The sequence below is a fragment of the Sarcophilus harrisii genome, chromosome 2 (genome assembly GCF_902635505.1).
Source record: "Sarcophilus harrisii chromosome 2, mSarHar1.11, whole genome shotgun sequence".
NCBI classification, from domain to species: domain Eukaryota; kingdom Metazoa; phylum Chordata; class Mammalia; order Dasyuromorphia; family Dasyuridae; genus Sarcophilus; species Sarcophilus harrisii.
Genome location: NC_045427.1, coordinates 57,021,397 through 57,047,738, shown reverse-complemented (window position 1 = coordinate 57,047,738; position 26,342 = coordinate 57,021,397). Strand labels below are relative to the sequence as shown.

Genomic DNA, 26,342 nt, shown 5'->3' with positions numbered 1-26,342 from the left:
ATGGATTTAATGGAATTTACCAAACATTTAAAGAACAATTAACCCTAATTATATAAACTATTTGAAAAATAGGATTAAAGGAGTCCCACCAAACTCCTTTTATGACACAGACATGGTACTGATACCTAAACCAGGTAGGCTGAAAACAGAGAAAGAAAATTATAGACCAATCTCTAATGAATATCGATGCTAAAACTTAACTAAAATATTAGCAAAAAGATTAAGAAAATTATTCCCAGGATAATACACTATGACCAAGTAGGATTTATACCAGGAATGCAGGTTGGTTAATATTAGGAAAACTATTAGCATAATTGATTATATCAATAAGCAAATTAACAAAAACCATATGATCATCTCAATAGATGCAGAAAAAGCATTTGATAAAATCCAACATTCATTCCAAATAAAAACACTTGAGAGTATAGGAATAAATGGATCTTTTCTTAAAATAGTCAGGAGATATATTTAAAACCATCAGTAAACATCATATGCAATGGGAAAACTGAATCTTTCCCAGTAAGATCTGGAGGAAGGGTTGCCCACTGTCACCATTATTATTCAATATTGTATTAGAAACACTAGCCTGTCAATAAGAGTCGAGAAAGAGATTAAAGGAATCAGAATAGGCAGTGAGGAAACCAAACTATCACTCTTTGCAGATGACACCATGGTATACTTCGAGAACCCCAGAGATTCTACTAAAAAGCTATTAGAAATAATCCATAACTTTAGCAAAGTTGCAGCTTACAAAATAAATCCCCATAAATCCTCAGCATTTTTATACATTACCAACAAAATCCAACAGCAAGAGATACAAAGAGAAATTCCATTCAGAATAACTGTCAATAGCATAAAATATTTGGAATCATCTCCAAAGGAAAGTCAGGAATTATATGAGCAAAATTACAAAAAATTTTCCACACAAATAAAGTCAGACTTAAATAATTGAAAATATTAAGTGTCCTGGATAGGCTTAATATAATAAAGATGACAATACCCTAAACTAATCTATTTATTTTGTTAAAAACCAGACTTCCAAGAAAATATTTTAATGATCTAGAAAAATAAAACAAAAGTCATATGGAATAATAAAAGGTCAAAGAATCTCAAAAGAATTAATGAAAAAATCAAATGAAGGTGGCCTAGCTGTACCTGGACCTAAAACTATATTATAAAGCAGCAATCACCAAAACCATTTGGATTGGCTAAGAAATAGTTGATCAGTGGAACAGGTTAGGTTACAAGACAGAATAGTCAACTACAGCAATCTAGTGTTTGACAAACCAAAGATCCTAACTTTGGATAAGAATTCATTATTTGACAAAACCTGGGAAATGGAAATTAGTATATAGAAATTAGGCATGGACCCAATTTAATAATCGTATACCAAGATAAGATCAAAATGGTCCATGGATTTAGACATAAAGAACGAGATCATAAATAAATCGGAGGAACATAGGATAGTTTTATTCTCAGACTTGTGAAGAGGAAGAAATTTGTGACTAAAGACGAACTAGAGACCATTATTGATCACAAAATAGAAAATTTTGATTACATCAAATTAAAAAGCTTCTGTACAAAAAAACTAATGCAAAAAGATTAGCAGGGAAGCAACAAACTGGGAAAACATCTTCACAGTTAAAGGTTCTTATAAAGGACTCATTTCCAAAATATATAGAGAATTACTCTAATTTATAAGAAACCAAGCCATTCTCCAATTGACAAATGGTCAAAGGATATGAACAGACAATTTTCAGATGATGAAATTGAAATTATTACCACTCATATGAAACAGTGTTCCAAATCATTATTAATCAGAGAAATGCAAATTAAGACAACTCTGAGATACCACTACACACCTGTCAGATTGGCTAAGATGACAGGAAAAAATAATGATGATTGTTAGAGGGGATGCGGAAAACTGGGACACTGATACACTGTTGGTGGAGTTGTGAACAAATCCAACTATTCTGGAGAGCAACTGAATTATGCCAAAAAGTTATCAAACTGTGTATACCCTTGATCCAGCAGTGTTTCTACTGGCTTTACCCAAGGAGATACTAAGAAGGGAAAGGGACCAGTATGTGCCAAAATGTTTGTGGCAGCCCTTTTTGTAGTGGCTAGAAACTGGAAACTGAGTGGATGCCCATCAATTGGAGAATGGTTGGGTAAATTGTGGTATATGAATGTTATGGAATATTATTCTTCTGTAAGAAATGACCAGCAGGATGAATAAAGAGAGGCTTGGAGAGAATTACATGAACTGATGCTAAGTGAAATGAGCAGAACCAAGAGATCATTATATACGTCAACAACAATACTGAATGAAGATGTATTCTGATGGAAGTGGATTTCTTTGGCTACACCCAAAGAAAAAAACACTGGGAAATGAATGTAAACTGTTTGCATTTTTGTTTTTCTTCCCAGGTTATTTTTACCTTCTGAATCCAATTCTCCCTGTGCAACAAGAAAACTGTTTGGATCTGCACACATACATTGTATCTAGGATATACTACGACATACTCAGCATATATAGGACTGCTTGCCATCTAGGGGAGGGGGTGGAGGGTGGGAGGGAAAAATCAGAACAGAAGTGAGTGCAAGGGATAATGTTGTAAAAAATTACCCTGGCATGGATTCTGTCAATAAAAAGTTACTATAATTAAAAAAAAAAGAAACAGATGGATTAGAATCATTGTGTTCATGGTAGTACATATGTACAGATATCTCAGATGCCTCCGTTAAGAAATTCCATGAAAATTCCAAAGGGAAGAATCTAAGCTCTCTTTAGCCATATTGCTTGGTACCATTACTCTGGAAACAGATGAGAAAGTTCAGGCAAACAGGTGATTTGCCCAGGATCACATAGCTAGTCAGGGTCTGGGGAGTCCAAGCCCAGCATTCTTTCCACTGGGCTACCTAGAACAAATTGTGGTATATAAATGTAATGGAACACCATTATGCTGTAAGAAATAAAAAGGATAGTTTCAGTAAGACTGGCATGCAATAATGCAGAATGAAGTGAGCAGAACTAGGAAAAATTTGTACTGTAACAGCATCATTATTTTTTAAAGATTTTTGAAAGATTTAATAACTGATCAATGTAGGTGCCAACCATAATTACAGAGGGTTGACAAGACATTCTCTTCCTCCTGGCAGAGAGGTGATTGAGGAAACAGACGCATTTCTGGACATAAGATGGGAATTTGTTTTGCTTTACTGTGCAAATTATTAACAAAAAATGACTTTTTGTTTATAACAGTGGGAGTGGGAAAGAGAACAAATGCTTGTGCTTGTTAATTGGAAAAAATAAAATTTAGTTTAGAAAAGAAACAAATTAAGATGATATTGCCAAAATTTCATGTGCTGAGATCTTTTTCATACTGAACTGTTAATAAAGGGAAATGTATTGCTAGATAAGGTAAGGAAATATTTTTGTCTACACGAGAATGGTGCCATATCACGAGTGCAATGAAGTCACTGATTAACATTGTTCTGTATTTGGCCAAAGGTGGAGACCATCTGGGATTCATAGTGGGGGAAAAAAGCTGACATTTTTGAGAAAGGTTTATAAATCTAGTCAATATGCTCTAAAGTGTGATTATATAATAGCAAAATGTGTGGCAATTTCCTCAAGAGTAATCACATTCCAAAATGATCTCGCACCTAGTAGGCACTTAATAAACAGTAACTGATTGACAAAAAAAAAAAAAAGATTGTGTCTTTACTCAATAGAAAAATACTTGCAAAAATGACCAATGACACTTCTGTGGACACCTTAAAGAGATTATTGCAATGAGACATTTTGACAATGAAAAAAATGCAGTTAAACCTTCTGTCTCTATTCATAAACTAGGAATAATAATAGAGTTGATTTTTGACCAGTTTAGCATTCAAAAAATAGACTGCTCATAGCACATCCACCCTGTTTGAATGGAACACCGAAATTCAAATGAAGTGTTTAACAACAGAGAAAGGAAAAAAGAAAGAAAAGGAAGTAAGAGAAAGGAGGGAGGGAGGGAGGGAAGAAAGAAGGAAGGAAGAAGGAAGGAAGGAAGGAAGGAAGGAAGGAAGGAAGGAAGGAAGGAAGGAAAGAAGGAAGGAAGAAAGGAAAAAAAAGGAAGGAAGGAAAGAAGGAAATAATTGCCCATATGGACTTTCAGAGGAAAAGAATGGCTGCCATAAAATGGAACTACTACAATCCCCACTCAGACTGTCATTTCCACTTCTCCATGTTTGCCACATTATCCTCTATAATAATAAGTTTTAATGAGATACCACATCACATTTAACAGAATTTCAATAAGACAAAAAATGAGGCAGATAACATGCTTCCTCATTAGAACTTTGTGATCGAATGTTTGTGGCAGCTCTTTTTGTAGTGGCTAGAAACTGGAAACTGAATGGATGCCCATCAGTTGGAGAATGGCTGAATAAATTGTGGTATATGAAAATTATGGAATATTACTGTTCTGTAAGAAATGACCAACAGGATGATTTCAGAAAGGCCTGGAGAGACTTACACGAACTGATGCTGAGTGAAATGAGCAGGACCAGGAGATCATTATATACTTCAACAACAATACTAGATGATGACCAGTTCTGATGGATCAGGCCATCCTCAGCAACGAGATCAACCAAATCATTTCTAATGGAGCAGTAATGAACTGAACTAGCTACGCCCAGAGAAAGAACTCTAGGTGATGACTAAAAACCATTACATTGAATTCCCAATCCCTATATTTATGCCCACCTGCATTTTTGATTTCCTTCACAAGCTAATTGTACAATATTTCAGAGTTTGATTCTTTTTTATACAGCAAAATAATGTTTTGGTCATGTATACTTATTGTGTATCTAATTGATATTTTAATGTATTTAACATCTACTGGTCATCCTGTCATCTAGGGAAGGGGGTGGGGGCTAAGAGGTGAAAAATTGGAACAAGAGGTTTGGCAATTGTTAATGCTGTAAAGTTACCCATGCATATAACCTGTAAATAAAAGGCTATTAAATTAAAAAAAAAAAAAAAGAACTTTGTGATGGTATTGGGTCACTGTATTGCTGAGAATGTCCCGACCATTCACAGTGCTTCATTGAATAATATTGCTGTTCCTGTGTCCAATGTTCTCATTCTGTTCATTTCACTATGTATCAGCTCATGTAAGTCTTTCCAGGTTTTTCTGAATCCATCCTGCTTGTGATTTCTTATAGCACAATAATATTCCATTACAATCATATACTACAGCTTTTTCAGAGGTTCCCCAGTTGATGGACATCTCTTTGATTTACAATTTTTACAAAGAACTGATATTGTTTGAATACAGACTGAAACATGCTATTTTTCACTTTCTTTTATTTGAGTCTTCTGGTACAAAATGACTAATATGGAAATATTTTACATGACTGCACATGTGTAACCTTTATCTGACTGATTACCATCTTAAGAAAGGGGGAGGGGAAGGAGAGAATTTAAAACTCATGATTTTTAAAAGTAACCCAAATATTTAAAATTGTTTTAGGATGTAATGGGGGAGAATATATATATATATATACACCCATGCATATATATATATATATATGTATGCATGTATAGACAGAGAGATAGAGACTGAAAGAAGAGAGACAGAATATTCCAAGTTTTCATTACCCAGCTGGTTCTCCTCCTGCCTGTCTAACATCTCCAAACAGGCTCCTTGACTGGATTCTCCTGATAACAGTGGGTGTTCCCTGGGACTCTGTCCTGGACTATCCTTTTCTATAATACTTAGTGCTCTCATCAGCTTCTCACAAAGCCCTCGTTCGCAGATGAGAAACTATGATGACAATCTCTATACAATCGATCCTCCGATCTATTTATTTAGCCCTAACTTATCTCCTGACTTCTAGTCTTGCATCTCAAATTGCCTATTGGGCATCCCAAAATGGATATTCTATAGATGTCTTAAATTTAACATGACTAAAATAGAACTTATTTTCTTCACCCAAATCAACTCTTATTCCTAACTTCCCTATTGCTGTGAGGGGACCACCATCTTCCTAGTCACTCGGGCTTATCCTCCTCACTTTCTCCCTACTTGCCAATATCTAATCCGTCGCCACGTCCTGTAAATTCTACCTTTGAAAAGTCTTTTGAACAGGATCCTTTCCCTCCTCTGTCCCTGCCATCATCCAGGTTAAGCCCCTCTCCAATTCTATCCAATTCATCTCTCTGCCACAAGTTCCTCCTTATCCCAATCTTTCATCCACTCAGCTGTTAAAGTGACCTTAAAGCACAAGTCTGACTTTATTCCCCTGAACCCCATTCCTATTCAACAAACTTGCTGTCACCTCCAGCATCAAATGTAAAATCCTGTTTGATTTCTTAAGCCCTTCATAATCAAACCCCCCCCACTTTTCCAATCTTCTTTCCCCTTGCTCCCCCACCACGTGTTTTTGGATCCAATAACTCTGCTGGTGCCCATGCTGTTGCTTAAACAAGACATCGTTGGTTCTCTCTGTCTCTGCCTCATTCTGTCTCTCCTTTTATCTCTTTCTCCCTCTCTCTCCCCTCTCTTTCTAAGAAATAGCTTACTGATGCTAAAATAAAAGCTAGGGGCATTGCCTATGAACTAAATTTGTTGCAGTTCACCTTCATCCTACATAAGATACCCTATTCTCCAGACAGTGGTAAAAGTGAGGGTCAGGGTCTTCTGCCATCAGCTTGCTAAGGTCATGAAGAGTCAGACATGAAGTGAAACAACTGAACAACAACATTATATGGTTAAAAAGAAAAACCTTTTTATACCCCTACTTATGACTACAAGCAAATATTTGGAATTTTGTATTTCAATTTAAAAGTAAATCTTAATTGTTAAAAAGTTTTAGTTTGGTGAATAAAACAATCTATCTTATGACTCAGTATTTAACAAATTTCCCTGGGGGCTCACCCTAATGAAGTATGTTGCTAACCCTTTTATTCAGTCATCTCCAGAGCCTCCCTACTGTTCTCAGGATCAATATAGAATCCTCTATTTAGCTTTCAAAGCCCTCCATGACCTTTTCACCTTACCCGTGTTCCTGTATCTTAGGTTACCCCACCCTGCGGATCTACCATCCAGGGACCTGGCCTCCTTGCTGCTCCCCTTACAAGCTACTCCATCTGCCAACTCCAGATGTTCTCCCAGACCACCTGGAATGACTTCCCTCATTTCTGCTTCCTGACTTTCTTCAAGACTTAGCCAAAGTTTTATTCCTTCTCTTTCTCAATCATAATGCCTTTCCTCTGAGAGTATCTCCAAATTTTACATATATATAAATAATATTTGTATTTGTAAGTATATTTTATACATTTATATTTGTATATATCTGCTGTTTATATGAATATATACATACACACATATATGCATATATATACATACATATATAATATATATGTATACACCCCAGTCCCAAAGCCTTCAGGTATGGGATGCTCTCTTATTGGAGATCTGTACCCTCAGGGTTGTTGATGAAAAGAAAGAAGGAGCTCTCTTCATTTCTCTCCCAGCTTTGAGTTGCTTCAAGTTGCTTTGGGCACTTCCAGCTTTAAAAGGGAAGAGGCCAGGCCCCCTTCAGGTTGCTGAGACTCAGGGAAGAGGGCCTGGAAGTGTCCATCACGCCCCTGCCCTGGCTTGCTCCACTGGAGACTAGGAGAATCTTCCTCTGGGTGAGACTGGGGACTCTCCTGAGCTGAGTTAGCTGGCTCTGAGCTCCTTCCCTCTGGACGGCCTGCTAGATATCCTCCTCCGTTCTAATTTTACTCATTTCTGTTTTGCTACCAATTTGGATAAATGGGTTTCTTGGCTAAATGTGCTATGTGTTTATTACGGACTGGAATTTAGTGGGAATGGAGTCACGCATTGGCCATAAAACACAGGATCCTGCTTCTTCTAATAATGTAACTGCAAGCAGAAGTTAAAGTGAACCCGAACATCACATCCCCAGACTGGCAGCTCCATGGGAGGCTGCCCTACTCTTGTGCTACTCTTTAGGCATCATCCAGGGTTTCTTGGCAAAGATACTGGAGTGATTTTCCACATCCTTCTCCGGCTCATTTAGCAGCTAAGGAAATTAATGCAGAGAACATAGAGCTAGAAAGCTCCTGGAACCTCATTTGATCTCGGGTCTTCCTCACTTCAGCCCAGCACTCCATCGGCTCATGGCACCCCCTCCAAGGGGACAGAAACAGCCCAGAGCCTCTCTCTGAGAACAGAGTGCTGGCCCCTGGCCAATGCCCTGTGCCCCCCTCTCATTCATAAGAATGAAAATCTCCCTTAGAACCACGTAATAACTCTCCCATGCAGCACGTGGGGCCTCCATGTGTACACACACCACACCCTATCTGTCCATAGTGGTTTGCATGTTGTTGCCCCACTAAGTTAGGAGCTTCTTGAAGTCAGGCTGTCTTTTGCTTTGTTCCTGTATCCCTGTACTTAGCAAAGAGCCCCGGACACAATAGATGCTTAAAACTTGTTTTCTAGCTGACTAACCCCTTTTTCAGGTGTGATGAGGTAAGAACTTCTTTGGTTAAACATCACATTAACAGCTGCAAAGTACCTTAACCACAATTCTGTGAACTCTTTCTGGGCCTGCTTTCTCATCAATGAAATGTGAGTTGGGGGTTGGATTTAAAGATTTCCCTCCCTCCCTTCCTTTCTCCTTTCCTTCCTTCCCTCCATCCTTCCCTCCTTCCCTCCTTCCTTCCTTCCTTTCTTCCTTCCCTCCCTCTTTCCCTCCCTTCCATCTTTCTTCTTTCCTTCCTTTCCTTCTTCCTTCCTTATAAAGGGCCAAAGATAGTGGGGGAACTCTGGGCGAGGTATAAGACCTTCAGGCCAGAGGAAACTTGCTGACAATGTCTGGTTTGACTCCCCATCTCTCTCTAGTGCTCTCACTGAGAAATCAAGGAGGGCATGACCACCTGGGCTCTACTTGAAGCAAGGGATACTCACAGGAAGAGGCACTTACATATCAATAGCAGGGAGCTTCTAGTTAGCACTTGTGTGCTGGGGTGATGTGATGCTACTACAGTTAGGACATGCTCAGTGTGCTGTGATGATGTAAACATACTAAGGTATTTAGGGGCTGAGAGGACTGGAAATAAAGGACACCATCTTTGACCAGGCTCCTGGGTCTCCTGCCTTCTTCACTCCCCCACTAAGACCAAGGACTCCGGCTGGCCCCGAGGTCCTCCAGAAAGCTAGTCTGTAGACCTAGGGTACATTTTGGCACCCCAGTGTGGGGGCTCTAGAATACACACTACACTTTCTTCCCTTCCTTCCTCCCTCCTTTTCTCCCTTTCTTTCTTCCCTGATGCTTGATTTATCCAAGATACGTGGGCCATTTCTAATTTTTAAAAAGATGGGGCCCAAGTGTCCTAGATTGGGAGTCAGGAACCCTAGCTACAATCCTAGCTTTGCTTCTAATCAGCTGGATAGCCTCAATTGATTTTACCTCCTGGACCTACCTTCCTTCTATACAAAGTGGAAGGCTAGATTGTAGAGTGATGGAGAAATGAGTTCAGATTTGGCCTTGGACATTTACTGGATGAGTAACTCTGGGCACGTAACCCATCTGGCCTCAGTTTCCTTATCTGTTAAATGGGATAACATTAGCACTTACTTCCCAGGGTTTTTAAAAGAAAATGAGATAATATTGATAGAGTGCTTTTCAATCCTTAAAGTGCTTTTATAAACACCAACTATAAGGCTTCGGCTGAGAAAGAATTCAATATGTGATTCATGAAGAAATGTGTATTAACAGAAATTAATGCACATGTATAACCAAAAAAAAAAAAAAAAGAAAACAAAAAAGGAAAAAAATAATAAATCATCCTGCTGGAAAAAAAATCTCTCTTTTAAAAAACATTTCCTGGTTTTATATATTACTTAAATGGGTGTTTTTCTTTTTGTTTTATTTTGTTTTGAATTTTGTTCATCTCTTCAATTTTCAAAATTACTACCTTGGTGGTTAGTGTGTGTGGGTGTGTTAATTTCTTGATTTTCTAGTTTTTAAATAAAGTTGCATGGTATAATATTTCTCTTTTATTCATGAAAGTGATTTGAAATTTTAATTTTCTTTAAAGAATGCTTTTACTGTATCTAAAATATTGTGATGATGTCTTATTGTTGTCATTATCTTTAATGAAATGATTGATTCTATCTTTTGACTTTTTTTATCATCCTCAAATTCTTTAGGATTATTTAGTCTCCAATTAATTTCAATCATTTCTTCCATATTCCTTTTCTGAATATGGTTTTTTATTTCAACTTTGTTCATAAGAGATATGTTTGATATTTCTCCTTTATGCCTTTGTTTTTTTTTTTTAAATTAATGCCCAAGTATATGAGTTAAAAAAAATAAACATGACATATGCAGTTAGGGGAAAAAAATTCTATGTGGATTAGGATGAAGCTTTCCGCTAGGAGTTGTGGCTTGTTGTAGACGCAGTAAGCCTCAAATTTAACACATCCTCCCCAGCCATGTGCAAAATCCTGTTCGCGGGAAGGGCCTTGAGGTTCCTGGGTCCAGTCCAGGACTGTTATTTATGCGTTCGGCCTGACTTCAGTCACTGGGGCGCTGGGGAGGGGCAGAGCTGGCCATGTATAAGGAAATGCCCAAGGCGAGGGGGTTTAGTGTGGTCCCTCCCCAGGGGACCCCAGCCCCCTCGTGCTAGGGGCCGGAGCAGGAGAGCGGCAGCCCCTCCCAGCCCGGCCCTGAGGGCCGGAGGGAAGCCGGTGGTCGCAGCCCCCCGGACCTTCGGCTGTTGCCTGAGCTAGGACTGGGAGATGTTTGAGGGGGACCCGAGGGCTCGCGGACAAAGGGGAGGACTGCCAACGCACTCGCCCCTGGTTTCAGGAGCTGGGAGCTCCCAGTGGCAGGCCAGAGCGGGCCCTGGGAGGGCGAGATGGCGGGACCCCCACCCGAGACAAGCTGCCCCCCTCCTCGCTCCCGAGGCTCCGCGCCAGCGTGAGTACAAAAGGTTCTTTATTGGGTCTGAGTACAGAGCAGGTGCGGGTCCAGGGTCGGACGTTTAAATATGGGGTGAGCGGACGGGGCGGGGGGGGGGGCCGGCCACCTCCCTTGGGGTGGGGGTCTCGCCACGGGGCCGGGCCCGGCTTTGCCCAGGTCGGCGGGGAGGGGCAGGGGGCCCTCGGGGCGCCCGCCCTGGGCAGGGAATGGAGGGCCCGGCGCTGGTCAGGGGAGCGGGGCGGGGCCGGGCGGTCGGAGCCCCCTCCGCCCCTCCCGCGCCCTTCGGGCCTGGGCCCGGCCCTCGGGCCGGGGAGGCCGCGCGGGCCTCACTTTTTCACCTTGGAGTCGTAGGTCCCCGCGTGCTTGTAGGCGCTGACGTAGCCGCTGTCGTCGAGGATGTCCTGCCGGCCCGCGATGCCCTTGCCCTTGCCGCTCTCGTCGAAGCGCTCCTTGTGCGAGCCCGTGTGCTGGTGTCGGTCAGCCGCTCCACGGCGCCGCCCGTTTTGGCTTTCTGCCCGGGGCCCAACACGGGTGCTCAGTGCCGGGGCAGGGGCGCCAGGACTCAGCCAGCCCCCCACCCGGGCGGCCCCCCTGAGATTCCCCAGGCGCCGGCCCCAGACTCCCCTGGGATTCCTCCCAGGCGCCGGCCCCCCTGGACTCCCCAGGCTCGGCCTCCCCTGAGGACTCCCCGGCGCCGGCCCCCCCTGGGACTCCCAGGCGCCGGCCTCCCCCTGGGACTCCCAGGGCAGGCCCCCCTGGACAAGCCCCCGGGCCAGGCCCCCCTGAAATTCCCCCAGGCGGCCCCCCAGAGACTCCCAGGCGCCAGCCCCTGAATTTCCCAGGCGCCGGCCCCCTGAGATTCCCAGGCGCCAGCCCCAGACTCCCCGGGCCCGCACTCACAGTGCGCCCCGTTGCCGCTCCTTGCCCGCCACCAGCTTGCAGATGGCATTGAACGCCTCCTCCTTGGGCTTGCCCTTAAACCTCTTTGCCGCCAGCTCCTCCAGGGCCTTCTTGAACTCCTCGTAATTGATGACTCGGGCAGTCTTCCCCCTGGTGGCCACACGGGGCGTCGTCAGTCCCTCCCCTCCTCACCCTCTTCCACAGGCTTCTCCTGAAGGCCCCCGCGCGGCAGAATGGGGGGTCAGGAGAAGCCCGAGAAGATCCTGTCTGTGCCCGGCTGCCCCCCGAAGGCCTAAGGACGCAGCCCCCCGCCCTCAGACGCGCCCCCCGTTCCCACACAACAAAGCGGGACCCGGGGGGGCGGTCTCCCTGGGGCCGGGCCCTTCTCCCTGCCCGGCTCAGAGCCCCGCCACTCGCTAACTTCTGCCCCTCAAAACCCCAAAGTCAGCCGCAGTCCCGCGGAAAGTCCCCCCGCGGGGCCGGCACGGGCGCGCCCCCTCCCAGCGGCGGCCGTCCTCCGCCGCCCGTCGGAGCGGCCCGCCCCACTCTTCCTGCGGCGTCCTTGGCAGAGGCCGGGTCCTTCCCCGGGGGAACCGAGGCAAGCCCGGAGTCCCGCAGTGGAAGGGCCGCAGGAGCTCGGGAAGCCGGAGTCGGCCTGGCTCTCTCAGCCGGTGTGCCGTATCCCCCCTAAGCCCTGGGGTTCTTCCGGCGGGGTTTAACCACCGGTTCTCGGCAGGACCCCCTCTTCTGGAGCCCTTTGCGGCCCGCGGAGCTTCAGCCCGACCCCCTGAGTCTGATTCCTGCAGAGATTGCCACCAAACCCCCCGGATCTTTTCCCCCACAGGAATGGTGGAATCGCTGCCCATCCTGTTCTTGTGAATCCTGACTGGGCGAGGAAGGAAAGAAGGAACCGGCTCCTGCCTCCGGCCTGGAATGACCGCAGGCCTTCTCTCCCCTCCCTCCTTCCCCCCAGGCCCTCAGGCTCACTTGACTTTAGAGAAGACGATGTCGACATCTGTGCCGGTGACATTCTTGCCATCGGCGACCTTGCAGTCCTTGCAGAGTTTGGCCCAGTTCTTGCCATTCATCTCCTGGCCCGTGGCCTTGGTGTCGCCATGGATGGCAAACTTTCGGAAGCTCTCCTCCAGGCCTTCCACGTCGGGGTGCTCCGCCATGCTGACCTGCCCAGCACCCCACACACACGGCTCACTCTGGGGCCCTTCCCGCTGGGGCCCACTTCTGCCCCTCCCATGACTGCCCCCAGCCGCCAAAAGGCAGCCCCATGTGCTGGGAAGGAACCGGCACTCACGGGATGGGCCACGGGCACACCTGCTGGCCGGGCGTCCCTGGGTGGGCAGTCAGTCCATTTCTCCCCTGCCCCCCTCTGCCCTACCACTGAGGTCCTTCCCGCTCTGACCTTGTGATGCCAGGCCCGGGAGGGACTAGCCCGTGGAAGGCCAGGCCCGGGATGGGCTTAGAATGCCAGAGTTGGGAGGGACATCAGAACAGGGAATAGCAGGCTGGGAGGAACCTTAGGTGTTTTCTGGTACTAAGCTACCCATTGCAGTCAGTGCTGGGCTGAGCTTTATGCCAAGGAGCTGTCCACTTGGGCAAATCCCTTGTTGCCCGTGCCAGTTCCTTCCAGCTGCTCTCCCTTATCTCCTCAGGAAATATGGGCCACCTTCCTAGTAAGCTACAGGAACCCAGGGTCTGCTGTCTATGTATCACTGGAGACAGCACTGATTGCGCCGGGCTCCCTATTGTTCTGAAAAAAGGCTCCTCACAATCTGACTGTGACCAACTTTCCCAACCTTATTTCTCCTTTATACACTCAACCTTCTGGCCAAAGCGGACTCCTGGATATTCCTGGATAAGGGGTCTCCCTTCCTACCTTCACATTGTGCTCCCTGCCTGGAACACTATCCTCTCGAACTCTGACTCTCTTAACTCAGGGGTCTTAACTTAGGGTCTTCGGACTCATTTTTAAATGTTGTCTTACATCTTTTGTTTCATGCCTTTAAAAGTCCTATTCTGAGAAGGGGGCGGGCCCTCATCAGCCATCTTGACTGCTGCCTTGCCCCTGGACTCAGATGACCCTGGAGGAGAGAGGAGGGCTGATGACTTTGCACAGTTCTGCCTCACTTAAATCTAATTTGCAGGAAAGTCAGGTCATCACCCTCATGATGTCATTGATCCTTCTTCCAGAAGAAAAGAACAACAATAACAATCTGAGAAGGGAGCTGTGGGCTTCAGCAGACTGACAGCTAAAGAGGTCCCTGGCAGAAAAAAAGGTTAAGAACCCTAGATCTCCCACAGTGACTTCTTGTTTTTCCCCATCCCTGTCCCCCAGTGAGGAGAGAAGTAGGAGTGAAAACAACCAAATACTTGATAATTTTTTTTTCAATCATTTTCAACTAAAAAAAAACGCTTGTTCTAAATCTTTATCTTCATTTGAGGCTTAGCTTAGGGAGGGCCTTCTAATTGTTAGACCTTCAGTCTAATTCAAATTCCTGTACAGTTCTTTATGGATGTATGTTATCTTCTTCCCAGGAGAGTAAACTCCTTAAAGGCAGGAACTAATTAATGTCTGACTGAGTCCTGGGCAAGGCTTTTTACACAGAGTAAGCATTTAACACATTTTGTGAAGTGGCTTGAAATGAATTGGATTTATACAACATTTAGAATCTTCCAGTCTGAGTTGAAATTTTGAGTCTGCTATTTATGATCTGAATGACTAGGGGTAAATTTTTGAGGATCTCAGTTTACTTATCTCTAAAATGGAAGGGTCTGGCTGGGTCATCTCTAAGGTCCTTTCCAGGGCTGCCCCTCGAATGCTATCCTCTGACCTGTTCCTCCTGATGTGTTCCAGGAGGGGCCACGGGTGTTGCTGCCCTGCGTAAGGACCCCTTGGTGCAGCCCTACCCTTTTGCCAGGCTGCAGCAGTGCCATACTTGGGGCCTGGGCGTTGTCAGTGGGCATGGGGGAGGAGGGAGGCATGGGGACTGTGGATGATGAGAGAAGCAGAAGACCCTTCCCTCTGGGCCTGACCAGTGCTGCCCCCTACTGGGGTTCCAGCTGGGTGGCTACCCCTAGTTTGGGTGGAACACCCTTGTTACTATTAAACAAAAACACAAGGGGTGGGTGGGAGGCGGGGATTGGCCCTGGGCTGGCCACAGTTTGTACTACTAGGAGACAGTTGCCAAGGGAGGGTGGTGCTGCTTGGAGATGGTTGCTAAGGGAGGGATGGTGTCTGGGCAGCTTGGAGAGAAGTTCTCGATGCTGCTGGGCTGGGCTGGGCTGGGCTGGGCTGGGCTGGGCTGGGCTGGGCTGGGGGGGCAGAGCTGGATTGGGTGAGGGGCTGAGATGGGCTGGCCCCAGTGAATTGGGGACCAGGTTAAGAACTCAAGGAGTGAGGCTGCTGCTGGAGCCCAGGCACAAGCCAATATCGCCCCCCCAATAAATAAAGTGAATAACCAGAATGTTGTGGTCTCGGGGGCTGTGGGATGGGAGGTTGGAGTAAGACTGGGCTGCTGAGGGAGGAGGGGGACAGACATGGAGCAGCAAGCCTGAGGGGGGGGGGATGCTGACCCACCCTGCAGTCCATGTCCCCGGTGGGAGACTGCAGTGGGCCGCACCCTTTTAGGCTGGGAGGCAGATCTGAGACCCTGTAAAACCAGCCACCCAGTCCCCGCCCAAGTGGGGAGCTCAGTCTAGGGGATGAAGAACAAAGAAAGGATTGGGATCCTTGCTCCCCCTAACTAGACTAACGGATGCTTCGGCGGGATGTTGGCCACTTGTCATCCCTCGGGCTTCTTGGGGCCTTCCTCCCCTTCTCAGACACCACCATCTCCACTCTGGCCAGTGAACGCCCCAGGTGTGGGCAGAGGGGCATTAGCAAGGAAGGACTGTGGAGACCCTCTCCTCAATACGGGACTGAGCACTAACATCAAGGGCCCTGGTTCTCTGGGGACACGGAGAAAGGGACAGGGTGGGGCTGGTCACTCCCAGTTGGCCATGTCCACTGGCTCGATGGCAGTGCAGACAGCTGGAGTCATTAATCAGCTGGAGGACAGGGCTTTCCCTGCCCCCTTCCCAACCAGATCGGGGACGGGGAGGGGGGGGGGATCCTGGGAACGGCAGCTTAGACTGGTGCGTGTCCCCTGGAAGGGCGGGCATTGTTCGCGGGGCGGCCCCGAGCTTCGATCTCTGCCGCCACCTGGAGCTGCGGACTAGCCCCCGGGCTGCCCACTCCATCACCAGCGCCGGAGGCAGCCTGTCACTATTTGGGCACGGTCCCGCGCCCTCTGCCTGGGCCTCGGCTTCCCCCCGCAGAAGCGAGGCTGTAGGAGCGGGCACGGGGCAGTCGGCAGGCCGAGGAGCCCCCATAGTGCCACTCCCCGCCCGACCGGAGGCAGGGCGGTGCTCTGCCAGGGAAGCCCCCCATCCCTGCCCCCCCCTCGGGTCCCGGTGCGTCCCCAGCCTCCGGTCCCTGCCCTGGGACGGACTAGGATGCGGCTGCGGAGTCGGGGGCCGGCGCCGGCCAGTCCCCGGGGCTCCCACCTCACCTCTGGGGCTGTCCCTGCTGCGCGCAGATCGGGCTGAGCGGAGGGCGCCGGCACAGACGGACGGACGGACGGACGCACGGACCGGGCGGCGGCTCCCCTGCTCCGCTCCCTGCCGGCAGCTCGGCGGGAATGCGCTCGGGCGGCGCGGGCTTATTATCCCTTGTTTCTCCGGGTCTCCATAGAGACATCCTGTCCCACCCCCGGGGCGGGGGGGGGGGGGGGGGGGGGGGATGTTCTTTTGCCGAGAGTGACCAAGGTCACAGGGAAGTCCCACCCCTCGCAGGGCTCCGCCCCCGGGACAAGTGCTCCTCGCCCGGACCCCAAGCTCCAGCTCCCGCCACGCCCTTTTTCTGCAGCCCCGCTCCTGCGCGCGCCACAACCCCCTGGTCCTCACCACTGAACCCCGACTTCACAGCCCCAGTAGAGCCAGGAAGGAGCGGGGTGGGGCACGGCGAGGATGCGGCGGCCTCCTCTTCCTCCGCTCCATCTCGGCCAGCCCCACCCAGCATCCCCAAGCCGAAGCCCCCTCCCCCGAATCCCCCCTCCCGCCCCTCCCCAGCCGCGTCCGGAAGGCTCTGGAGCAAATGAACCGACTCGGGAGGAGGCGAGATTGAGAAGCAAGAGCGGGTGAGGACCCCGCAGGACGGCGGCGAGCTCCCTGTCGTCCCCTCCCTCTACATCCCTTTTGCACTCCCCGTCAGATCCCCCTAGACACCCCGACCCTGGTACCCCTAAAAGCCTGGCTCTTTGTGCGCACGCCAGGCAGCTTCCGGCATGCACCGTGTCCCCACGGGCTCTGCATTGAGGAGCCTCGGACGCCAAGCTTCCCTTCCGCGACCAAGGAGCTGCCCGGGTGCTCCCGGGGTAGAAGACTTCCCTCCTGCCGATCTCCCCACTTCTAGCAGCCGGCTTACTGGCCTGGGGGTTCCGGCGAATTACCCGTCAGACCCTACACCTTGTGGAAGCGCATTCCGCCGCCTTTCCACTCCCCACCATCCCCGATCCCGGGATCCCGGGGGGCTCGGGGATCTAGGATATCGGCCGCTTCTCATCCTCAGCATTTCCCCAAGCCTTTAGCCCCCCCCCCCAAATAATCTTCCCACTCCTCTTATAATCCGCTCTTAGCTAACTCGGGATTGGTCCAGCCCGGGAAAGGTTAGCCTAGGTTAGCCCTGTGGCCAGTTTGAGAAAGAAAGCCATAACAAGCATTAGCAAAGGCATAAAAAATTTATATCGTGACATGATTAATCCACAGGAGAAAGGATGCTGCTGCTCATGATTAAAAGGGGGGGGGAGTACAGCCCCAGGAAAGGGGGAGAAAGGAGGGTTGAAGTCCCAAGTGCTCACCCACCCTACCCCGTCCCCGAGGGCATTCCCCTAAAGTGAATTCTGTGCTGTTGTAAGGTGCTGGGCTAGCCTGGCCTTCGCGGGCGTGGCTCCTGGGATCTCCCTCCCTTCCTGGGGGCCTCGGGGACAGCTCCCCAGCAGCCCTGCAGTCTTTTCCCGAAGGTGGAAACAGCTCGGGGCCCTGGGGTTCAGCTCTCGTTAGGGGAGGAGGTTGCATAGACTGGAGGTGGGGGGTGGGAGGGATAGGTAGCTACATGGCTGCCAGGGAGCTTTGGCCAGAAGCTCAGGGAACCAGGGTCCCGTCAGCCCACCTCCTACAAGGGACTGCTCACTCCTCTGGGGGAGAGCCCGCTGCCTGGCTTAGTGGGAGAAGTTACCCACTCGGTGGGATCAGCCTTGAGACCTGGCTCCCCCTGCACTTGGGGAGAGCAAGCTTGGCTCGCTCACACCCCCCCATTTAGAGGGGAGAGCGGGGGTCTGCCAGCCCCCCAATCCTCACTAGCATGGTTCAGCACAGGCTTTGCCTCAGGGTATCCCTTTGGGGGAACCACTCACTTCACCATTTGCCTCAGTCCTTCTAGGGTGAGGCGGCCAAGTCCGGGGCGGGTGCTGTGGTGGGCCCAAGCCCAGGTCCTTGGAGGGCCCGCTTTGCAGGCAGGGTTGCACTCCTGCAGCCACTGGGCCTCTGCCCTGCCCTCCATCCTAGCCCTCACTCCACTCAGGCCCAGTTTCAGCCACTCAAGCCCGGTTTCAGCCAGTCAGGCCCAGGCCGGCCTCCCAGGGCAGAAGGCAAAGCCCGGGACAAGGCCCTGGCCTAGTGCCCCTTCTGCCAGCCACGGCAGCCGCAGGGCTCCTAGGCCATGCTCACCTCCGGCCGGGGATCCAGCCTGGCACCACTGCATTGCTGCCCCCTGGAGGGCCCGGGGGGCTCCCCGCTGCTTTGGCTCACAAACACAGTGGTCACCTTGGCCACGATTTCCAGCTCCTGTTCATAGTCCCGGATCTCAGGGCAGCTCTTGCCCAGGTTGGGGGCCTGGGGGAGGTGATGGCGGGAGAGGCCCAGGCTGCTGTAAGGGGCTGGCCGACCAGCTTCAGCCGCGGTGCTGCTGCCCAGGCGAGTCTGGGCCACAGGGATCTCCTCCATGGACTCGGCCGACTCAGAATGGTATTCGGCCGGAGGGCCGGCTGCCTGGACGGAACTGGCGGGGCCCAGGAAGGCTGGCATGGGGAGGTGAAGGCTGGAGTTGGAGGAGTGGGATGAGGAGCTCGCGGCTCCAGCCTCAGGGAGCTCTGCAGGAAGAGAGGGGGAGGGTCAGAATTTGCTGGGGACCCCCAGGACCTGCCTTAGCCGATATAACATTTCCCTTTCCCACTCTGAGATTAGGCTGAAATGACCAGGAAGGTGGGGCTAGGCAGGAGAAAGGGGGCTGCAGAGGGGTTGGGGGGAGGCAACAGGAACTGTGACCCTACTGAAAGAAAGGCTCAGGCTGAGGAAAATGGCCGTCTTTGGGTCCCTCCACCTGGGACAGAGAGATCTTACCAGGGTGGGGGGCGGGCAGCCCGGGCCGGGGTGGGGGGCAGCTCTGAGACTTGTCACTGGCCACCAGGGCTGGCACCTTGTACACTTTCCTCTTCTTCTTCTTCCTCTTCTGTCGAGACAAGAAAAGAAGGCCCCTGGTGCCTCCCCCCCCCCACTCCCCTTGCCCTCCCCCATAGGCCGGCCAGAGTGACTGATGAGATGGGAGAACCTTGTGGCTTGGGGTCCCAGGTTCAAGCAGTGAAGGCTGGGCAGGAAGTGCAGGATCCCAGGGCTCTGAGGGCCCCCCAGGGAGGGAGGGCAGGACTCAAGGAGAACACAAGGGCCGGGGTGGCCAGCAGCTTGGGGGGGGGGGGCTGGGCCTATGGGAGCAAGGCTGGCTGGAGTCCCGGACACTGCCCAGTGCCTACCTGGGGCTGGATCTTGGGAGGCAGCACTGGGGTGTCCGGCTTGGAGGGCAGTGCAGCCTCTGCGCTGGTGACGAAGAGCGAGGAATGGCTTCGAGCAGAAGGAAGGGGACGAATGTCAATGCTGGCCCCTAGGCCTTCTTCCCCTCCCCTTCCCCAGTCTCTGGCCAGAGGTCAGCTACAAGGGCCAACTAGCGGTGGGGGTGCCCTCTGGAGCCCTGGCACTGACGGCTGGCTCTCCCTTTGTTATATCTCAGAAACTCTCCAAGCCTCGGGTTCTTTTTCTGTAAGAGGGGATCAGTGAGCCTGGCACTCCGCAGCTCCTGGGGCTGTTGGAGGGAAGAAGCTCTGGCAACTCTAGGGGACCTCACAAGCAGGCGTCATTATTACTGCTGTTCCTGATAGTCCTTCCTCCTGAGAGGGCCTGGCCTCTGGAGGACCCTTCCCGCCCCCTGCTGCCTCCGGGCACCTCAGCCCAAGCTGCAGAGAAAAACTGCCCACAGTCAGAGCTGCCCACGGCAGAAGTGACCACTCCATGCCAGATGGAGCCTCAGGGCCGGGCTCTCCATCCATCAGCCTTGATTTACCTTGGTTCAAGGAAGCGTCCCAGCTCTGAGCCCTGCTTTAGATTCCTCCTGAATCCCCCTGCCCTTTAAGCTGACCCCTCCATCCCTGGCTTCCCTAGCCAGTCCCAGGCCCCAGCCTCACCCTGGAGCTGAGCAGAAGCTTTATCTTAAGGAACCGAGGCAGACCAGGTGGGTTGCCCAGGAGATCCCATCCTCCCAGAGACAGCCCCCTGGCCCTGGGCCCGACAGGGGCCATTGAGCCTCCCCTTCCCTCCTCCCCTCCCCTTGGCACCCTGACTGCTCCTTCAGGAGGTGCTCTGCTAATCTCCCCAGCCATCTCAGGCCCGCTCTGGTTGGCACATCAGAGGCCAGCCCCTCCCAGGCCTCGGGGTCCAGTAGCCCCACCTCTCCCCTCCTCCTTTCCTTTACCCTATCCCCCTAAGGGCTCCCAGGGCACGTCAGGGCCCAGACCCCCCAGTACTTACTCGGTCTTGGAAGCTGCCACTGCCAAGCCCTCTGGCTGGGGCTCTGAATTGGTGTAACTGAAGCTTCGAACATAGAACTCCACCTCCTAGGGAGGAAGATCAGGGAGACTTAGGAGAGCAAAACTGAGAAGCCAAGAGGGGGAAAAGGGACTGAAGCCCAAGGCCAGGGTCCTACCGGCAAAAAGGCCAGCCCCCCTCAGGTCTGAGGCTGACCTCTGTGGGTTGGAGTGAAAGAAATCTAATTTTTTGTAGAAAAAAACCCAACAATTCAATTAAACAACAATTAAACAAATACTCTATCTCCACACCATCTGCTAAGTAAACTTCTGGGGATAATAAGGCAAAATGAAAAAACAATGGCTGTTCTCGAGGAGCTTTTTCTGGGAAAACTGGGAACAGTGAAATACAATTGTGGCTGTGTGAGGCTTCAGGAAGGGTTGGGGGGGGAACCTCTAAACTGAATCTGAACAGGGAGGGAGGAGGGAGTAGTGGGCAAGGGGAACAAGGAAGGCAAAAGCATGGAGGTGGACATGGAATTCAACTTTGGGGGTCAGCTGGTAGGCCTATCTGACACACACAAAGTGCGTGTGTATGTGTGTGTGTGTGTGGCCTTAAATGCTAAGCTGAGGAGTTTCTATTTGAACCAGAAAAGCAGTATATGATTGAATACAAAAGCATATGGCCTAGTCACCTGTGCTTCAGGCTACAGGGAACAGGGAGTCAGAGTGGTTGGAAGGGTCTTGGGAGGAAAAGGAATTGAGCTGGTCCCTGAAGGAGGGGTGGGAATTCAATAGAAAAGAAGAGAGGGGAGAAAACTTGAGTCTTTGGGGTGTTGTAGAAACAAGATTGATTTAGAGCACCAGCCCTGAAGTCAGGAGGACCTGAGTTCAAATCTGGTCTCAGACACTTAACACTTTCTAGCTGTGTGACCCTGGGCAAGTCACTTAACCCCAACTGCTGGAGGGAGGGAAGGAGGGAAGGTGGGAAGGAGGGAAGGAAGGAGGGAAGGTGGGAAGGAGGGAAGGAAGGAAGGAAGGAAGGAAGGAAGGAAGGAAGGACTAGGATTGATTTTTTAATGTTAGAAGACAGAAACTTTGACTTTTTGGGTTGGCACCATTTCTGCCCCCTTAACAATCTTAGAGAGCTGCCTAGGACAAACATGGAGAGTGACTCACGCAGCCAGGATTTTAATCTGCATCTCCCCAGCTTCGATATCAACTTTTTGTTTACTGCCTACTGCCTAAGGCTCAACTTCTTTTCTTTCTTAATAATATTTTATTTTTCCAAATACATATATAGTTTGCAACATTTATTTTTGTAAAACTTTGTTGTCTAAACTTTTCCCCTTTCCTACTCGATCTCTTCCCTCCTCAAAAAAGCAAATAATCTGATATAGCTTAAATACGTGCTCTTTTACACATATTTCCATATTTATCATGTTGTGCAAGAAAAAAATCAGACAAAAAGGGAAAAAAACCCATGAGAACGAAGAAAACAAATAAAAAGTTAAGAATACTATGCTCTGATCCACCTTCAGTCTCCATAATTCTCTCTCTTGGATGCAGATGGCATTTTCTATTGGAATTGTTAAGGCCCAACTTCTTAAACTGTGTTTCGTAACCCCATATGGGGTCTCATAACTGAAAGTGGGGGTTACAAAATTATGATTATCAGTAAATGTTTTATTTCTATATTTTATTTGTTTATATATCCAGGGTCACATAAAATTTCTTGGGAGAAAAGGGTCTTAAGTAGAAAAAATTTAAGCAGACTTACTTTTAAGGTTTGCAAAGCATTCTGTATTCATTCTCTTTTCACTGAGTTAATTGCCCTGTGAGGTAAGTCAGAGGAATTAGAAGTAATGGCTTGGTCATCAGGGGAAGGAAGTACCATCAGTTAAGCTGTCAGGAGACTGATTAGTGACCATCTACCTGGGATTGCAGAATGGTCCGTGAGCCTTACCAAGCCCAGCCAGGCGGGCCGGTCCACTCAGTTTGGGCAGTCTTTGGAGATGAGAAGTTACTGGGGAAGGGTTCTACTCAAAAAAAGTTCATTAACAATAACATTTGTAATATTTTCTCAGTCTCCTCCTTCATCTCCCAGCCTAACCCTACAGTTAAATTGGAGACTTCTCTGTCCTCAACACAGAGGTCTCGTCCTCCTCTTTTGGGCCTAGATCTCTTAATGCCAGCTCCTTGACTTTCCAGCACTTTTGTTTTTGAAGCCCCTAGGGCTTCAATCTATCTATATAGTCTAAAAATGGCTTTGATCCCCCTCCCAGCTACACAAGGACAGGGAAGGTAACTTGTCTCCGATTTGTGATCCCAGAGAACCAAATCCCTCACATGGGGCTCCAGCTGATGGGGCTCATGGGGGTGCAGAGTGAGGGTTCGCTGGGCTCAGCAAGGACCTGGACTCTTTCATATACACATCGATGGTCTTGTCTCAGTGTATCATGTTTAATTTCTACGTTCTTGTAAATAAAAGTACAGGAAAGGTACTTATGTGGCCCAGACACTGTGGAGACAGAGTAGAACTGAGAGAGTTCTAGATTCTAGATTGGTTCTAATTGATATCAAAAGCTGGTTCCAGTCTTGGGGTGGCCCTTCTCCCTGGGCCCTTCTGGGCCCTGCCATGCACTGGGTGGTTCCCAAAGGAATGCCTCCATCCCCCACCTGGCCTTCCCCAGGTCAGGGGACAGACGAGGCGCCCCAACTATCCACAGATCCTCGTCGAGGAGACAGGACCAGTGCAGCAGCCCAGAGAAGCCCGGTGTCTATTGACTTGCTGTGCTGACGGCATTTACCCCAGGATTTCCATGGAGACCAAGGGCATCCTGACTAATGCTGACACAACAGAATGAATTCTGTCTCTAAAACAAGCCAGTGTTTAGGGGCAACATGGACACAAGAACTCCAAAACTATGCTCCTGTCTCCACAGAGGGCCCCTCCTGTGTTCCTGCCTTCCCCTAGGGGCTCAACCAGGTAGAAAGGGAGGGGCCTCCTATCACAGACTCAGAGAGAGCTGAAGGTGAAAGGGACCTTAGAACACAGAAAGAGAGGTAGAACCGAAATGTTACAACGGGTCACTTTTTTCATCACCTCTCAGGAGGAGGCTAGTCTGTTTTATCAAAGAGTCCTCTGGACCATGGTTGGTTCACTGAATTGATCACTTCCTACAGCTTTCAAAGATGATTATCTTTGCAATACCTGTTATTGCATAAAATGGAGAACATAACATTTTAAGAACTGGAAGAGACCTTAGAACATAGAACCACAAGACGTTGGGGCTGGAAAGAATCTTTTTTGCTTAGTCATTTTTTCACTTGTGTCTGACTTTCAGTGACCCCACTTGAGGCTTTCTTGGGAGAGATACTGGAAGGTTTGCCATTTCCTTCTCCAGCTCATGAAGAAACTGGGGCAGACAGAGTTAAGTGACTTCCACCCAGCTAATAAATATTTGAAGCTGGACTTGCACTCGGTGTTCCTGATTCCAGGCCCAGTGCTCTGTCCACTGTGTCACCCAGATGCCCGCAGAAGAGACCTTAGAGCATGGAAAGCTTAAAGAAAGAACACAGACTGCTGGATCTGAAAGGAGTCCTACAGAATTTGAGAACCAGAAGGGACATTACAAACTTAAGACTGTCTAGAACCAGAAGGGATCTTGGCCCCTTGATTTTACAGAAGAGGAAACAGAGGGACTACGGTCACACGTTGAGCGAGTGGCAGAGGCAGAGCCTGACCCCAAGTCTTCTGACCCCCCAATCATCATTCTGCTAAGCCCTTCTCCTGGACCCAGGACTGCTGGAGAAAAGGTGGTCCCTATGAGTTTCCTTCTGGAAACTAATGGCCAAAGCTTCATCCAGCCCCGACTGCCATGGAATGGCCTGACATCTTAGAGCAGGTTTAGAAACATCCAAAATTGCCTCTCATATTCATTCTAGTTTTATTTTTCTTCTCTGAAATCCCAGGAAACTATAGGAGAGCCTCCTCCAGAACCTGATATGCCAGAGGGATTGCGAGGGTGAGAGTCTGAATGTGGTGATATCTTGTGGAAAGAACCCTGGACTTGGTTTGAATTTCAAATTGAATTTCAAAACTTTATGACTATGGGCAGGTCATCTCACCTCTCAGGCCTTTAACTTTTGACCTTTGTCAAAGGAGAAGATTGGAATACTAGGCCCATGCTCCAAAGGGAAGAGTCCAATTTATACAAAATTTAGAGTAACACTTTTATTATTGTAAAAGATATACCCAGCTAGATAACACAGGGGAGAGAATACTTTTCCTGGAGTCAGGAGGTCCTGAGTTCAAATCCAGACTCAGACACTTACTGGCTGTGTGACTTAAGCCACTTAACCCCAACTGCCTAATAAAATTTAAAAAATAATAATTAGAAAAAAAGGGACTGCCCATCCATTAGGGAATGGCTGAACAAAGTATGGTATATGAATATAATGATACTGCAACACATAGGAAAATCATGAAAATAACAAGTTTAGACAACTTGGGGAGGAGGTATGTATGGACTGCTTTGGAGCCAAGGAAGTAGAACCAAGAAAACTGCTTGCCCAATGACCACAATACTTAAAGGAAAACAATTATGAAAGATGTCCTATCTAAACGGTTTCACAAGCCAAATGGGCCAGCTGGCCTCCTCCTGACAGAGAGGCACAGGGGCTCAGGCCTGAATGATGTGGCTACGGCTCTACTGTGTGTCTGTGTGCTGGGGAGGGTATAAAGGAGAAGAGAGCTATGTTTAAAAAATCATAAAAAGGCCCAAAAATTTTGTTTCTAAATGAGAGGTTTGACCAAATAATCTCTAAGGTCATCAAACTTCATTCAGCCCAGCATTAAGCCCAGCTGAAGCTAGACCAGAATTCCCAGGACCACTTCAGGTACTTCAGGACCCAATCTTGGCCACACAAATAAATTTCCAGAGGGCTGAAAGTCATGCTCCTTAGTCAGCTGGCATCCAGACAATGAAGCCTAAGTTCCAGTTTTAGACTTCTGACCTCTGGGGTCTCAGTATCCTCCCCTGTAGAATCAAAATGCTAGAACCCTATGACTGTATATAGCAAACCTGACTAACATCAGTCAATATGTCCTTTCTTATGTCCATGCACTGTCCTAAGAACTAGAGACACAGAAAGGGACAGTCCTTCCCCTCAAGGAGCTCACAACTGAACGAGGCAGACGACCTGCAGATGATTATGTACAATCTGTATATAAGATAAATTGGGGGGGGGGGGTCAGTAGAAGGAAGGCTACAGAATCAAAAAGGATTGGGAAAGGCTTCCTGTAAAAGGTGGAATTTTAGCTGGAACTAAGGGGGTTCCAACAAATTCTCTATCAATAACTAAAATTCTTCCTTGAGCAACTAGAAGCGGCCTTAGTTGACCAAGTCAAATCTGCCCATCCGCAAAACATGCCCCCAAGCCAGCACAGCAAGGAACAGCCTTTTCCCAGGCATCTGTTTCCCTAACTGTAAAATCAGTTGCTTTGCTTGAGTGATCTGTTTCTGTTCCATACAAGGCTAGGGA

At 48.9% G+C, this 26,342-nt stretch overlaps 1 protein-coding gene across 1 annotated transcript in view; it reads right to left on the bottom strand.

The window, feature by feature from the left end:
• Nucleotides 1-11,318: 11,318 nt before the first annotated feature.
• Nucleotides 11,319-26,342, bottom strand: part of ZDHHC1 (zinc finger DHHC-type containing 1) — a 56,182-nt gene continuing 41,158 nt past the window's right edge. Inside the window, exons 8-14 of the mRNA XM_031949235.1 lie at nucleotides 20,800-20,885; nucleotides 19,752-19,839; nucleotides 19,345-19,453; nucleotides 18,673-19,094; nucleotides 12,880-13,073; nucleotides 11,893-12,042; nucleotides 11,319-11,583 (exon numbers count right to left, since the gene is read on the bottom strand). Of these exons, the coding sequence (XP_031805095.1) occupies nucleotides 11,319-11,583; nucleotides 11,893-12,042; nucleotides 12,880-13,073; nucleotides 18,673-19,094; nucleotides 19,345-19,453; nucleotides 19,752-19,839; nucleotides 20,800-20,885 (1,314 nt within the window). The remainder of the gene's footprint in view (nucleotides 11,584-11,892; nucleotides 12,043-12,879; nucleotides 13,074-18,672; nucleotides 19,095-19,344; nucleotides 19,454-19,751; nucleotides 19,840-20,799; nucleotides 20,886-26,342) is intronic.